The 13,953-nt window shown below is 50.6% G+C and overlaps 1 protein-coding gene across 3 annotated transcripts in view; it reads right to left on the bottom strand.

The window, feature by feature from the left end:
• The window catches only part of TASOR2 (transcription activation suppressor family member 2), a 41,891-nt gene that overhangs the window by 13,941 nt on the left and 13,997 nt on the right, over positions 1-13,953 (bottom strand). For all 3 annotated transcript variants that reach the window (XM_085511569.1, XM_015858770.3, XM_032448410.2), the window contains exons 12-22: positions 12,973-13,045; positions 12,786-12,860; positions 9,211-9,984; positions 8,818-9,054; positions 6,983-7,883; positions 6,054-6,558; positions 2,237-5,167; positions 1,976-2,101; positions 1,555-1,708; positions 972-1,077; positions 204-379 (exon numbers count right to left, since the gene is read on the bottom strand). In XM_085511569.1, coding sequence (XP_085367695.1) covers positions 204-379; positions 972-1,077; positions 1,555-1,708; positions 1,976-2,101; positions 2,237-5,167; positions 6,054-6,558; positions 6,983-7,883; positions 8,818-9,054; positions 9,211-9,984; positions 12,786-12,860; positions 12,973-13,045 — 6,058 coding nt within the window. The remainder of the gene's footprint in view (positions 1-203; positions 380-971; positions 1,078-1,554; positions 1,709-1,975; positions 2,102-2,236; positions 5,168-6,053; positions 6,559-6,982; positions 7,884-8,817; positions 9,055-9,210; positions 9,985-12,785; positions 12,861-12,972; positions 13,046-13,953) is intronic.

Below are 13,953 nucleotides of genomic sequence, written 5' to 3' on the forward strand. Positions count from 1 at the left end.
GCCATCCCTGGGCTCAGAACACCTGCCAGAATTAAGCAGCCCTCCCCCAAGAATCTGTTTGTTCTGCCTGTTACTGCATTGACTCACGGCTCAGAGCTGCTCACCCACACCTCAAATCAGCCACTGCAGCAGCAATGAGAGCTGAATGAGACAGTATTTGGTGGGGGGGGGAGAAGGAGGGGGTGCCTGGAGCCTGCCCTCACCTGTGAGATACACCGCGAACCTGGCACCGACGTGCTGCACCTGCAGGTTCAACAAGCACTTCATGCACTCGGATCTGGGGGACGAGCTGGAGTCGCATGCGTGGTAGTGCAGCACCTCAATGAGGTCTTGGCATGACTTCAGGATCAAGTTCTTCCTATGGGCGATAGTGTCCACCCTGCACGAGGAGAGGGGCACAGCTCCAGTCTTTGCCAAAATGTGCTGCCCAGAGATCTGAGACCATCCCTGCCATAGGAAACACCCAGCGGGCTGAAAACCAGGTCTTAAAAACTACCATGTTGCTATTGCTGTGTGCTCAGGGTGGAGAGAACCAGAGTTATCCCTGTTTGTTGCAGCATTTTCTGCTCACAGTGAGAACAAACCAGCTCATCTGCCAAAGAGGGGGAGAGCTGCCTTATGGAGATGCAGCGGGGTGCGCAGGGTGGCTGCCAGAGCAATGCCTCATCCAGGATCACGTGCAAGACACAGCATTTCAAGCCAGCTCCTGTCCAGGTCCCAGCCCTGCTGCTCACTCATAGAGATCAAAAAACCCGTTGTGTTTTACCTGCGAGTGTGCAAATACCGACCTCTGGCAATGCCACACTCACTGATAAGGGGAGTTCTCATGTAAAAAAGCCTTCATGTTCATCTTGTGAGAGGCCAAAGCACAACTGGAGGCACCTGACACTCCCTCTGCACCCACGCTCCACCATGGTGCCCTATTGCCAAGGACACTGAGGACAAAGGATCTGCTGCTACGCGGCCGTTACCTGATGTTTTCCCGGAGCTTTTTGCTCTCCTTGTAGTGGAGGAACCACTTCCACCTCCCGCTTCTGTTCAGCTTCTCCAGGGCCTTCACCACTTCTTTCAGTTGCCCTGGGGAGACAGCAAGAGTGAGCGAAGGGTCCTGTTGGAAGCTGGGCACTGTGGGGCTTGGCCATGGTGAGCTGATGGCTCACAGCCTCTTTGGGATACCATGCCGGCATTTGAAAACACTCTGCTTCAAATTTATCCCCTTAATATCAAACGAGGTAAAGATCTGTAAGATCTGTTTTTAAATCCCATTGAAAAGCTGAAGAGACCAACAAGGTCTCCCTGTTGCCCTCCTTGTCCAGGCTGGATGTTATTACACATCCCCTGCTCCACCCCTTATGGTTTTGGTGGCCTCTGCTGCACTTGCTCCAGTACTTAGATCTTTTTGGGAGCCATGATATGGACCCATTTATCCAGATGGGGTCTCAAGCACTGATCAGAGGGCAAAAATTCCTCCCTTTTAGCAAACAAGAGGATGCCCATGGTTAAGTTTTTGGAAGCAAATGTTGGTATATCTGCATCTAAACAAGAGGGACTCACCCAACGTCGCCATTTCCAACACCTCATCATCTGACACCACGAAGCCACCAGAACAGAACAGCTCCTGGTATGTCTGATCTGTTATGTCTTCAGGGCTGTCCACTCCAGCAAACACCACGCTGGGACAGTGCTTCAGCCTCAGCAAACACGGGACCTGCTCAAGGCAGAATGCTTTCATGAAAACAAGAGTGTGGTCCAAGAGAACGCTGAGAGCCCACCTCATCCTCTGCCTGCACCACCCTGATGCTCACATCTCCATAGCCCAGCTCTACAACCATGGGTGGTGACATGGGGAGCTACAGGCAGATCCATGTGCTTCACATTCCCTGCAGTCCATGAACCAAAGCCCATCTGAAGGGTTCTGTTCCCCTAAATGAGCCCATTTTGGCTCATTTGTGTTGGTCTCAGCCACAGCCCTCACCTTGTGGATGTGTGAGGAGATGTCCTCATTCCTGATGATGACCAGCAGCCAGTTGGTGTCCCGGTGTTTCATTCTGCAGAAGCTCAGAGGTTCCACCTCCACGTGGCCATCTTTCTTCAGCAACGTCTGAAAGAGAAATCGTCACATATTTGTAGAAGAAATATCTTCACAAGTGAGCAAGAGCCAGCTGTGATGGTTCCCAATTGCAGGGCATGAGGACTTCTCAGGCCCCAAAGCTTCCCATCCCCATCCAACTGTTACCTTCACTCTTGCAAAGAAGGGTTCCTCTCCTGTCTCCACCAGGTAGAACATCCCAGGCTGCCTGCACGCCTCCTCGGCCATGCTGCGCAGGCGGAACCGCAGCGTGTTGCACAGCTCCGTGATCACATCCTCAAAGGCAGCACCCTGCCTGGGGAGGGACACACGGCGCCGAGAGCTGATGGCCTCCCCCTGTGCCAAACCCTTCCCTCTGCTCTTACCCTCCGTGTCAACCCTACTCAGCATCACCCTATTGAACTCTGCGTACTCATCGAGGATAACCGAGATATCCTCACGGGAGTCCTTCAGTTTATTCTCATATTTGAGCTTGCTGAGATGGAAAGGAGCCGCACAGCCCTGGTCTGGGGAGCTGGCTCTGCTCCTCTGCCTCCGGCAGGTGCCCCACGATGGGGTGCAATGGGAGGGGTCCCTGCGGTGGCTGCGTCGCTGGTGGGACCTGAGGGTGCGTGGCCTTGCGTCCGAGGGCAGGATTGTCACCTGCAAAGGGCTCCTGCTCCGCGAGGAGTGAGGGGCTCCTCGCACAGATGACTCCTGGGGAGAGCAGTCTCTAGGAAAAATGGAGGTAGAAAGGGGTGGTGTCCCATTCCTTAGGATCTGTTTTAGCTTATTATGGAAACGGAGGCGCTCCATGTCCAAAGTGTGCTGGGTGATTTCTTCAAAACCTTTCCACGTCCCCATCAGTGACTCCCGTAAATGAGTCTGCCCTTGTGAGCTTCCCATCCTGCCTGGGCATTTTGTGGTGACCACGAAGTTCAGGTAATCCCTGGAGATCCCCCGGCTGTCCGTGATATTGACATAGGGTGGCACGTGTCTGCTGCTGGTGTTCCATTGGCTGGTGGGCCACCAGCAGCCCTCCTCAGTGCTCAGGGATCCCCACTCCTCACTGCATCCCTCTGAGCATCCCAAGCTTATAGAGGATGAGGAATCGCAGTCAGTCCTTGTGGCACCCATGGACCTCAAGCAGTGGCAACACCTGGGCTTAAGAAGGGGGTGGGAAGTGCGTCCCAAGTGCTTCTCCCAGTCTGAGTCACTGGAGGAGGACCTGTAGGATGGATCTTCCCAGCTCAAACCCACACATTTTTCTGTGCTGGGGAGGCATTTTGCCTTCAGGAGAGCATCCAAAATGACCCCAGTGTCACTAACCACTGAGCTCTCTCCAGAATCTGCACATAGCTGTGATGTTGGGATTGGCAGAACAGGGATTTCTCCCTCTTCCAGCTCTTCATCAGCACAGTGCAGATCAGCCGACACAGCGGAGTCACCCTGTCTGCACAAAAACGTGGGCTCTCCCATAGGCATGAACAACTCCCCTGCTCCAGATGATGCAGGGGGGGCAGGAAGGATGCTGTTTCCTCCCTCGCATTCCTTAGGGCTCCCTGGGCAGGCACACCTGCTGTCAGCATCTGGTGGTAGCTGTTCCACACAGCTGGAGCTCAGGGCAGCATCTGGAGCAGGAGCTGGACTCATTTTGGGGTCCACGCCAATGACTGTGTCTGGCTCAGTCTCATGGCCATGCAGAGGAGAACAAGGCCTCGATCCTGGCTCTTCAGGTGTGAGTATATTCAGAGGAGAGCTCTCTGTAGACTCTGCATGGCACAGCCCCAAGTCCTTCTTTGCTCCTTCTGCACATTCAGGCTTCAAGGAGCCACCCAGTGCTGGGTTCTCAGCAGCCACACTCAGCTCTGCAGCAGACACTGTCTTGCAAGGCTTTCCATGTGGGCACAGGTCTGGTTCCTGCTCACTTTGCTTTAATAAGCAGCAATGGGTGTCTGCAGCAGTACCGTGGGGAGAAGGGTCCTGATGGGGGGAAGGCAGGGATGGGCTGTTTGGAGAGCTCTGCTGGTGCTGGGCCACAGCGAGAGGTGGTATATCACCAACAGGCTCCTCTTCTCTCACTGAGGAGGAAGAATCTAACAGGTCACAAAGAGAGGTCTTCAGTTCCTGTGGTGCATCAGCTGTGCTCGTTTCATTGCTCCTAGGGGGCTTCTCAGCAGCACTCAGCAACGTGAGCTCAGCACTATCACCTGAAGACCTTTGGGAAAGGCTCCCTCCTGGGCCACCCCTTGGTGGAGTTTGGAGGAGAGTTGCGGCCACCTGGTCCTCTGAAGCAGCTCCCATATCAGTTCCTCCATCAGAGCAGATGCTGGAGTCAGGGGACAGGGTTAGGAAGGGTCCCTGGTCTCGTGGTGACTCAGGGCCAGCTGTGCAGGCAGCTTTGCTCCCAGCAAGCACCCATGTTTCTGCAGAGGGCGCACAATCCTCGTCTTTCTGCTCCAAACCATCCCTGAGCACCTCGCTGGCAAGTCGGGAGCTGCTCGTAACGGTAACCCCACAAACAAGGTTTTGACTGGGGGACAATGGCAGCACTGACACAGGATCATCTGTACATGCCAAACCAATGCTATTTGCCCCTGCATTTGGAGTGGCCACAGCCCCTGAGGGCTTTGGAGGTGCTGAATTCACCAGCTCTCCATCACCTCTTTCTGAAAATGCTAAATCAACAGGCCTTGTGATCGTGCTTTCATTTTCAGAGTCTTCCTTCTCTCTTTTTCCTTCCTCCACCTTTTCCTCCTCTTTTTCACTATGTCCTATGGGCTCCTGTGATTCCCTCTCTTCTTCACCAAGCCCATTGAGGTTTGAGTGAGTTTTGAGACTTGCTTCTGAGGGCATCGAATCACAGGAACGTGGACTGTGGTCACCCCTTGAGCACGCTGCCCCCATGCTCTCTGGCTGCTCTCCACCTCCATGCTGAGCACACAGGGCAGCACTCTGGGGAGCTGGGCTGAAATTCAGGGTTTGGCCACGTGGGTTTTCCCTGCCCAACACAGCCTGGGGTTCACCAGCATCGCCAAGCTCCTCAGAAGGGCTGGGGGTCATCCCAGCATCCCTCAGCTCCTCCTTGAGTGGCTCAACCTGAAACAACATAAGCCAGAGGTTAACCTTAAAGATAGGAACTGAGAAACCCCATGTGCGAGGACATGGATATTCTAACAACTCAAACTTTGTCAGTACAACCACCCCAGTGGCATCTGTGGAGATAAGTTTGCCTCCCAAATAAGTCTGGCTTGAATCTTTATCAGACAGGAGTCACTGCCATGGCCACAGACAGCCAGGGAAAGGATATGAAGCTTTTTATCTTCTATATACAGTGAAGAGGCTTAAAAACAGACCAAACTGTGCAGAGATCTCAATAAGGATCCATCACAGGCTGGAAAATGCCCAGAGGAGACAGACAGGCTTTGAAACCCCATCTTGGGGTAGTTCTGGTTTTCCTTCTCCCTCACTTAAGAGTAGATTTCTAATAGAGACCTTTATACTGATAAAAACAAACTGAGCCATGCTGGATCTCCAGTGACTGAGGGTTTGTTTGCTCACTAGTCTTCTCTCTGGGGTCTGGAGAAGTCCAGTGATTGAGGGTTTGCTCAGACCCTGGAGAGAAGGTGCTTGTGTTTATATGGCCTTGAGAAATCTGATATTTACTCGCTCCAATCCTTTGGGATTCCTGCACGTCGTGTCCCTGTTCTCTCAGTCAGTGATGGATACGGCTTCCCTCAGAGCCCAGGGATACCAGCTCAGAGTGAACTGGAATTGAGGCCTCTGAGAACTCTGAGTATGTGTGCATAGGGCAGCAAACTGCTGAATGACTTTCATGTATCATGTTTCAGAGAGCCCAACTACCTCGCCCCAAGAGAGCTCACAGGCACATTTGCTCCATTCCACCCATAAGAACCTACTTGCACAAGCACAAAATGCACTGTGTGCCCTGCAGGCTCGTAGCACCCACACCCCAAGCTCTTACTGCAGTGATAGTTGAGACGTCATGCACACACTTCTCAGTTCTGTCTTTCCCAGCCGGGTTGCTCTGATCTGCATGTTCAGTGAGGGAAGGGCTCTCTGGGCTGGTGGAGGAAGGCTCCTCCTCCCCTGAAGAGGATGATACCGTACTATCAACAACACCAGGAGTGCCATCAGCATCAGTCTGAGAGTCTGCAGCGCTCTTCTCCGGGTGGAAACAGCCCTGGCAGTGTGTGCTGGGATCCAGAGAGCTTCTAGGAGTCTGGTCAGGGTCTGACCGTGAATCCGCAGGGCACGTCTCCAACTCGAAGCAATCATCGCTGTCTTCACTCAGCTCAAAGAAGTCTCCAGTGCTGTTTAAGGAGACGTATTTCTTGGGGTTGCTGTGCTTCACCACTTTCCTCGTGCTGCTAAAGAGTTCACTGGGCTTGCTGTAGAATAGAGCTACCCACATGTGAAGTATCAGCTTCATCTCTTCCACATCGTCGGGTAGATCACAGTCCCAGGGCCTGGAAGAGAAAGCAAACACAGCCTGAAGTCATGGAATCATTTGAGTTGAAAGGGACCCTTAAATGTCATCTAGTCTAACTCCCCTGCAATGAGCACAGACATCTATATACCCGCCTCCTCCCTCTGCTTGACAAGGTAACTCATCCTTAGTGCTGAACCTCAGTGCAGGGGGGGCTGTAAGTGCTCAGCTGCATCACTTGATGTGGTTTCCAACTTGAAACAAGAAACTCACAGCTGCTAACAGGCTCTTGTGTGCACCCGTTCTATCTGCAGAGGCAGAGCTTCAACACAACAAAATGGGGCATCTCAGCATGGAGAAAAGGCAATCATCATGCAAAGCGAAGTGAAAAAAAAAAAAAGCACAGAAAACCCATTCCTGTAGCAAAAGATGTCCCCTGCAGATGGCCTTCCAGGCTGACTTACCCATGCAGGGCACGGATGACTGTTTTCTCCAGGGCATCGTTGGTGTACCTGCTGTCCAAGTGGAAGAGATATTCCTCCTCCCATCGGCACGTCACCTTCATGGTCTCACCGCAGTGGTTGACTGTGTGGGACTTGGCAAAGTCCCCCTTCCGCCTTGGAGGCAGCAGGCTGCTCCTGCGCCTTGCCCTCATGGCCTCCAAGGGGCTCTGTGGGCAGGTGCTGTTCTGGTGGCAGAAAGGCAGGACCTTCCCAACCGGGGGTGCTGCTTGGGAGCTCCTGGTCCCATTTCTGAAGGGCGCTGACCGAGGGTGGGGGACACCTCTGTGTTTCTTTGAGTGCTCATGCATCAGCGAGGCATAGGAGTGCTCAGAGGAGACGAAGGAGTGTTTGTTCACCTCGGTGGCCTCCTGCATTGTCTCCCTTGGAGGCAGCACACACGTTTGTTGGCTGTTCTTGCTGTTAATCCCAAGGCTTTTCTCTCCAGGAACAGGAGTTGAGTCTTTTAATTCTGTTTTTCCAGCTGGGAGAAGCTTCTGGTTTAGAGATGCTTTACTAGATGAGACGGCTGCCTTTGCAAACTTGTCTACCCTGTGGTATTCGTGGTCGGAAGCACCGCGTGAGGACTTGTGCTTGCAATGACTCTGCTGCTCCTTGGCAGAGTCAGTGGATGAACTGCAGGACAAAGCGATCGTCCCGCTGTCCATGGGGATAAAGGGAGGAATACAGGAACCCAGAGCCAGGTCTGCCAGCAAGTTCAAGGCGTGGGACTCGTAGTCGTTGCCCTTCATGTCAAAAGTGCGGCCAGTGATGCTGCTGGGATCAGTCTCACCCATCTGACTGTCTGCTGCGTGGCTTTGGGAAGAAACTTCACCTGGGAGGTTGGAGAATGGATCCTTCCGCTCTGCGTTAAAAGAAAATAAAGAGAGTAAGTGGAGGTCACAGAGAGGGGGTTCTAAATGGACAGCACTTAGATAGATGCTGTGGCATCCAGCACCTCCCCAATATCTCCACATTAAGGACCAGTTTGTCAGGAAAAGGATGTTTCCCCAACAAGAGCTTTGGACATTCACAAAACCCCAAAACCTCCATGGAGTGAAGGTGGTGGGTGCTGCAGAAGGATCCAGAGTTGGGATCCCGACATAAAGGAAGTGGGCAGTTCTCAGAAATCAATGGCACAGGATCCAGAGGTATGAACTGTGCTACAGTTTTTATGTGTTATGTTTAATATCCTTGGGAAACCTACACAACAACCTACACAACTAACCAAGAGAACTGGTTAGAACTGCTCCAGGAACCTCCCTGTGACAGCACAACTAATGAAAACTGCCACGTATCAGGAAGTCTGACAGCATGTGGCAATAACAGACCGAGAAAATTGGATAAACTGAGCCAAAGTGGTAAAACCAGTCTTGAAAACCTCCACCAAGAGGGAAAACAAAGACCAGAGGTCAGATCTGAAAAGACATCAAAGTGTGAGTTTGAGAAAACATGACAAATTAGCAGAAAGCGTCTCTCCTCTTCCATCATTTGCTTTGGCAGCCTAATACTGGTTCTCAGTTTAAAAGCAGAATCCCAGCCGGCACCTGCAGACATTGCACTCTATCCACGCTGCCTCCTAAATCCACTGCAGTCTGTCTGCAAAGGGTTTAACAGTCCCACTCTGGTTTTGCAGTGTTAACCAACCTGACCCCTGATCCAGACCCTCAGCCCTAAGTATCAAAGGCCCTTTGGCAGCTGCTGAATGTGCTGTTACCACTGCCTGGTCATGATCTGACAGCGATGGTGGATGGCTCTGTTTTTAAGGTAAATATTTCCATAAGGAGCAGCATTCTTACCGCTTTCTGCTGGCTTTTGGGTGTGAGGCTTTGAAGGCCTGTTAACCACGCTTTTTTTCACCTTACTCTTCACTGGCTTTGCGGCGCTTTCAGTAACGGGAGCCTTTTTCACATCCGAATTCTTCAGCATCTTTGGTCTCTTTGTTTCTAAGCCAGAACAGCTGGAAGCTGAGGTTCTCTTCTGGACAGGTTCAGACTGTGTTTTGTGCACAAATTCTGCAGACAGCATCTCTGCACCTGGGACAAGGAAAAGGGTGGGCATGCAAGGACTCATTCCAGATCCATCAGCTCTGAGCACCCGGAGGGAAACACGGCCCCTAATAAAGCCTCACTATCCAAGCTGGATACCCCAGAGAAGCAGGAGGAAGTCAGCCCCAATTATATAGCACTTACCTCTTTTCCCTCTGTGAGGAAACTGTAAACGGGCTAATTTAAGCATGGGCTCATTGGAGTTGGCCACAAGCCTTGTATTTTTAGGGAATAAGAACGTGATGTTGAGTTTCGTGCTTGCTCTTGTTTTCCTACTGCTGTCCCCCACAGGATGTATCTGCGTCTTGAGGGGTGACCATTTCTTCGTGGTGCTTGTCACAGCAGTTTCGCTGGATTTCCTCTTGTTCTGCTTCACCGACAGCTTGCTAGACGCACTAACATCTTTTGTGGGCCCTTTGCTCTGGTCCAACCCTACAGCAGCCTTTGGGTTTCCACTTTTTACATCAGGAGGGATTGGGTCTGGTGGTACAGTTAAAGAGAAGTCCGCTTTACAAGCAGTCTCTGAGTTGCTGAAAAGAGATTGAGTGGTGCCAGCCAAGCATTCTAAGGCAGCTGACATTTCCAGAGTGTAGCTGCTGGGATTGGAGAGGTAATGCTGCAGCTGGGAGAAAGACTGCTCCGAGTGTCCTCTGCAGGATTTAATACCTTCATCTTTAGCTGGTGACGGGCAAGAAGAACAGGGAGTTTCAATGTTTTGGCTGGAGGCTTGCTGTGTGTTTTGTTCAAGCTTCATGTATTCTTGGAAGTGTTGTTTGATGAACACGTTGGTACCGAGCGCGTCCCCCCATGAAGAATTGGAGGCTTTCTGCAAGGCATAGCGAAGTCCAGGCAAAACAGAGGCTATTTGCAGAGAGATGTCACTATCTTTCCCTTCACGTTTTACATTATGCCCTTCAACTGCAAAAAAAAAAGAGAGAATTTTACTTTTATTAACAAAGGATTACGTTCCCCGTTTACCATTACGCGATAAGAGAACATGAAAGGCACGAGCAAGTCCCCAAAGCCAATCCACAAGAAGCTGGCCAGGGAGCAACGTCTTGGTTCAGTGGGTGCTTGTAACTGCTGCAAGGTACAAAAGAATGGCACACGGGGAGTCAAAAGTGGACAAACTGAAGATGAAATATATACACCCCTGGTGTATCCATGAGCTCCCTTCTGCAGGGTCACACACAGCAGCCTCATCTCCTTACTCCAGCAATTTTATGGCAAGTTTTCACATTTAGAACGCTCAGAGCTCTGAAAATAATGAAATGAAAACCCTCCTTGCCTGCTTCATCCCCTACATGGCCTACATGTGGGTCAAGGGCCATCAGAAGGGACTTCGGGGCCTTAGGATGATGGCTAAAGGAACTGAATGCACAGATCATCTATTCTTCTCTGCCTCCTGTAGTGGGTAAGGACACAGAAACAAACCAAAGGATTTTACCTTTAAATAACCGGCCTTGTGACTGCAGCCGATGTCAGAACTTTGGATCTTTTGACAGCCAATTAGCCTACATGGTACTAGGTTTGTGGGCATCAGATGGGGTTTGCCTTTCTCAAAGGGGGAGAAGGGTCCTTGGGGAAAAGCTAGTGGGGCTCATTGGGAGGGCTTTAAAGTGGGTCTGAAGGGAGACTGGGGGGATAGTGAGCCTTCCCATGGTGAGGGTTCTCATGGACAAGGGTGAGGAGCAGAGTTGGCACATCTTTAAGAAGGTTTTCCTCGGGGCACAGGAGCTCTCCATCCCCAGGTGTAACAAGCCAGCGTGGCTGAACTGGGTCAAACTGAAGAGCAACAAGAAAATGCACAGGCAATGGAAACAGAGACAGGTATCATGGGAATATTGCATATTAAAGTCCAACTAATGTTTCTTTTGGCTGCAGGGCCAAGCTGACAGCTCCAGCATCCTTCCCTATCACTTCCCCTTGCAGCAAGACTAAATCCAAGCAGCCTAGGGCATGCAAGAGCTTCTCTCGCTTTCTGAGATGCATCGTTTTCTTCACCTACTGGCCTTGTGCTGTCTTGCACTGGCAACACTGCTCCTTGTTACTGGCAAGCCCAGGTATCCCTAAGAGCCTGGCTGGGGAACGCAGCAGCACGTCTGCACAGTGAGTGTTATGCTGCCCTACATTCCTCTTGTCGGCTGTCTGGACAGGAAGAACACAGCTTCAGAGGCTGCTGGTTTTGAAATGGAAAACATTATTCATGCTTCGAGTTTGAGCTGAGTGACTTTAAGTGTGTGTGTGCGCTTCACTCCCTTTTCTCTTTGTCCCTGCCACCTTCAGTTGCCATTCTTTTCTGTCTCCCAAACCTTCTTGTAACTTATCATCACAGAAAGGAGAAGCCGTCAAGTACAAACCTCAGTCCCAGTGGACAGGCACAGCTGGCTGGAGTTGTTATGGAGTTCATAGGAAGAAATGGGACAGCACGTGCAGGAGCCTTACTGGCAGCAGAGGGAAAACATCTGGAAGCCATCAGCATTCAGACCGTGTCACATAACAACACTGAGCGTTTGCTCAACATTATTCTCTCCTCCTGCCTTTTCACTTCACTGCTCCCTGGCTGCCCATGCTTCCATCATCAGCCCTAAATGTCTGCCCTCAGGATGCTCCGTATGGCTGGTCCTGTCTCACCTCCTTCCACAAGAACCCTTTTCAAGACAAACACCCCTAGGCCTTGTTCTTCCTTCTCTCAGCATTAAATTCTTGCCATAAATGAAACCCGTTTGCTCCAGAAGGTATTTTCTCCTTGTTATGGGGTTCAATATCTGAGTGGTCAGTTCTCTCCTCCAGCCTGCTCTCCACATTTTCCCCTATCACCTCACCCAGCTTGATGCTGGGTGCTGTCTTCATCAGACTTGCAAGCCTATTTTATATGTAGATCTTAAAAGTTTATAGCTGGAGATTAAACATCGTTTTGGTGCCCATGCTCAGATGGGCAGGAAGGTCCTGTTGGCTTTTCTGCTGATTTCATCTTCAGGGGTGATTGCAATGTCCTGGCAATACCAGTTTTCAAACGCACACACAGACTGCAATAGCAGTGTGTGTTGGCATGAATGATCTCTTGGCTCATCCCTAGGGTGACTCAACAAAAAGCAAGCCAGGATTTATGCAGAGTGAAACACCCCTGTTAATATCCTGCTTGGGGATCTGCATTTCCATGTAGTGCAGTATAAAGCCAACAGATACTGAGAGAACTTGAGACTGCCTCTGCCAGCAGAACTCATTTCATTTGATAACTCATCGGAAAATGATTTACTTATTTTTTAGGGCAGGCTTTCTTCCTGCTGCTTATCAAACCACATTAGTTCTGTGCAGGGTCCAGCAAGTACCATATGTTGTTTTACTCCCTGAGCACAGCTCCAGAGCACCTTTGTGGATGTAAGTCAGACTCCCATGCACCACATAAGTTAACGCAGAGAGCAGACACTGCTGAAAACTGACTGAGAGGAAGAAAAGCAATTATTTTTCCACACACATCAACTCGCTGTAAAGGGACACGGATGTGCGGTGAAGGATTGAAATATGAAGACCTGGTTTAGATAGAAGCATAGCTAAGCAGATGGGATTCAGCTCTTTTAACTCCATTTGTACTAAAGCTGTAGGTGGTGTTGAGCAGAGAAATCAGCTCTTCAAGAGGAAGGAGTCTGTGTGGACCCTCTGGTGAGGATCCTGCACCCAAAATGTAGCATCTGAAACCAGCAATGAGAACCTCCTACCTCTCAGACACACTGATTGGGATGAGGAGAACAGAAACAGGGCCAGGAGGCTGACAGGCTCCTTGGGGTCGAATCCTGTGAAATGAAATGACAGGTTTTGGTTAGATGGAGGGTGTCCATTCTCTGTCTTCAAACCAGGGCAGGTCATTCAAGCCCGAACATTGGTTTCTTTGTCTCCATGCATTACCATCATCTTGTGCCAACGCAGAGGACGTCAGGAGGATCAGAACTCCATGATCTTGTAAACATTTGATGATTGCCTGTAAAAGACCAATGCGGAGTTAGAGCAATCTAACCTCCCTTTCCTTCCAAGCATACTTTAACTCACAAGAGGACTGTCAGCAAGCCCTGATTGCTGGTGAACATGTGCCAACACCACCAACTCATTCCCTGCTGAGGACATTGCCGTGCCACTTGAGTCACAGGGACCTGGAACCCAAAGTCTTCCATTTAAGGTTGTTATTCTTCTCAAAAGACCTTCCATCCATTACTTAAAATGAGATATATGCTTAGCCAAGCTGATTGCAATTAATAAACAAGGTCAATGGTTTTAGTCCCTTCGCTTTAGAAGTTTCTGGACCTCTCAGCAGCACAAGGGGAGGGTTTTCCCAGAAGGGAAAGCAAAGTTGGACGTGAGCATCAGACAGCACAACCCACAGTTCCAGCTAAAAGTCCAGCTGAAGCTCCGTCCAAGCAGTTTGCTTGTTAGCAGCAAGGCAAAGAAACAAACAAAACTACATCTGCTGAGCCCAGGAGACTGCTGTGACTCTGTCTGAGAAGTAGATGATTGTATGTCTGAAAAATACACATGTGCTTATGAAGACGTTTCTTGTAGCTGGGTGTTGCCTCATTGCAGAGCTTGGTTTGGGCTGCCTCTTCCTCCACGGGGTCACCCCATATGGATCTCTTTCTTCTGTGCAGACACGTCTTTGAAGGGAACTTAGAGGAAATGAATAACTCTATGGTTTCTAACGCTCCGCGAAACCTCACTGATCCCATTCAGTGCATTCAGACATAACAAGAGGATTGGACCAATGCCCAACCCTCACTTCCCCATGACAACGGAGCAACTTGGGAAATGCTGAACAATTTCAGTGCATTATTCACTATTCAGAACAGTAGCTCCTTGCTTCCATTGTCTCCGTCCAGCAGAGCAGAGCAGATAACA

The sequence above is a fragment of the Coturnix japonica genome, chromosome 1 (genome assembly GCF_054131305.1).
Source record: "Coturnix japonica strain WE chromosome 1, WE-NBRP24, whole genome shotgun sequence".
Taxonomy (NCBI): Eukaryota; Metazoa; Chordata; class Aves; order Galliformes; family Phasianidae; genus Coturnix; species Coturnix japonica.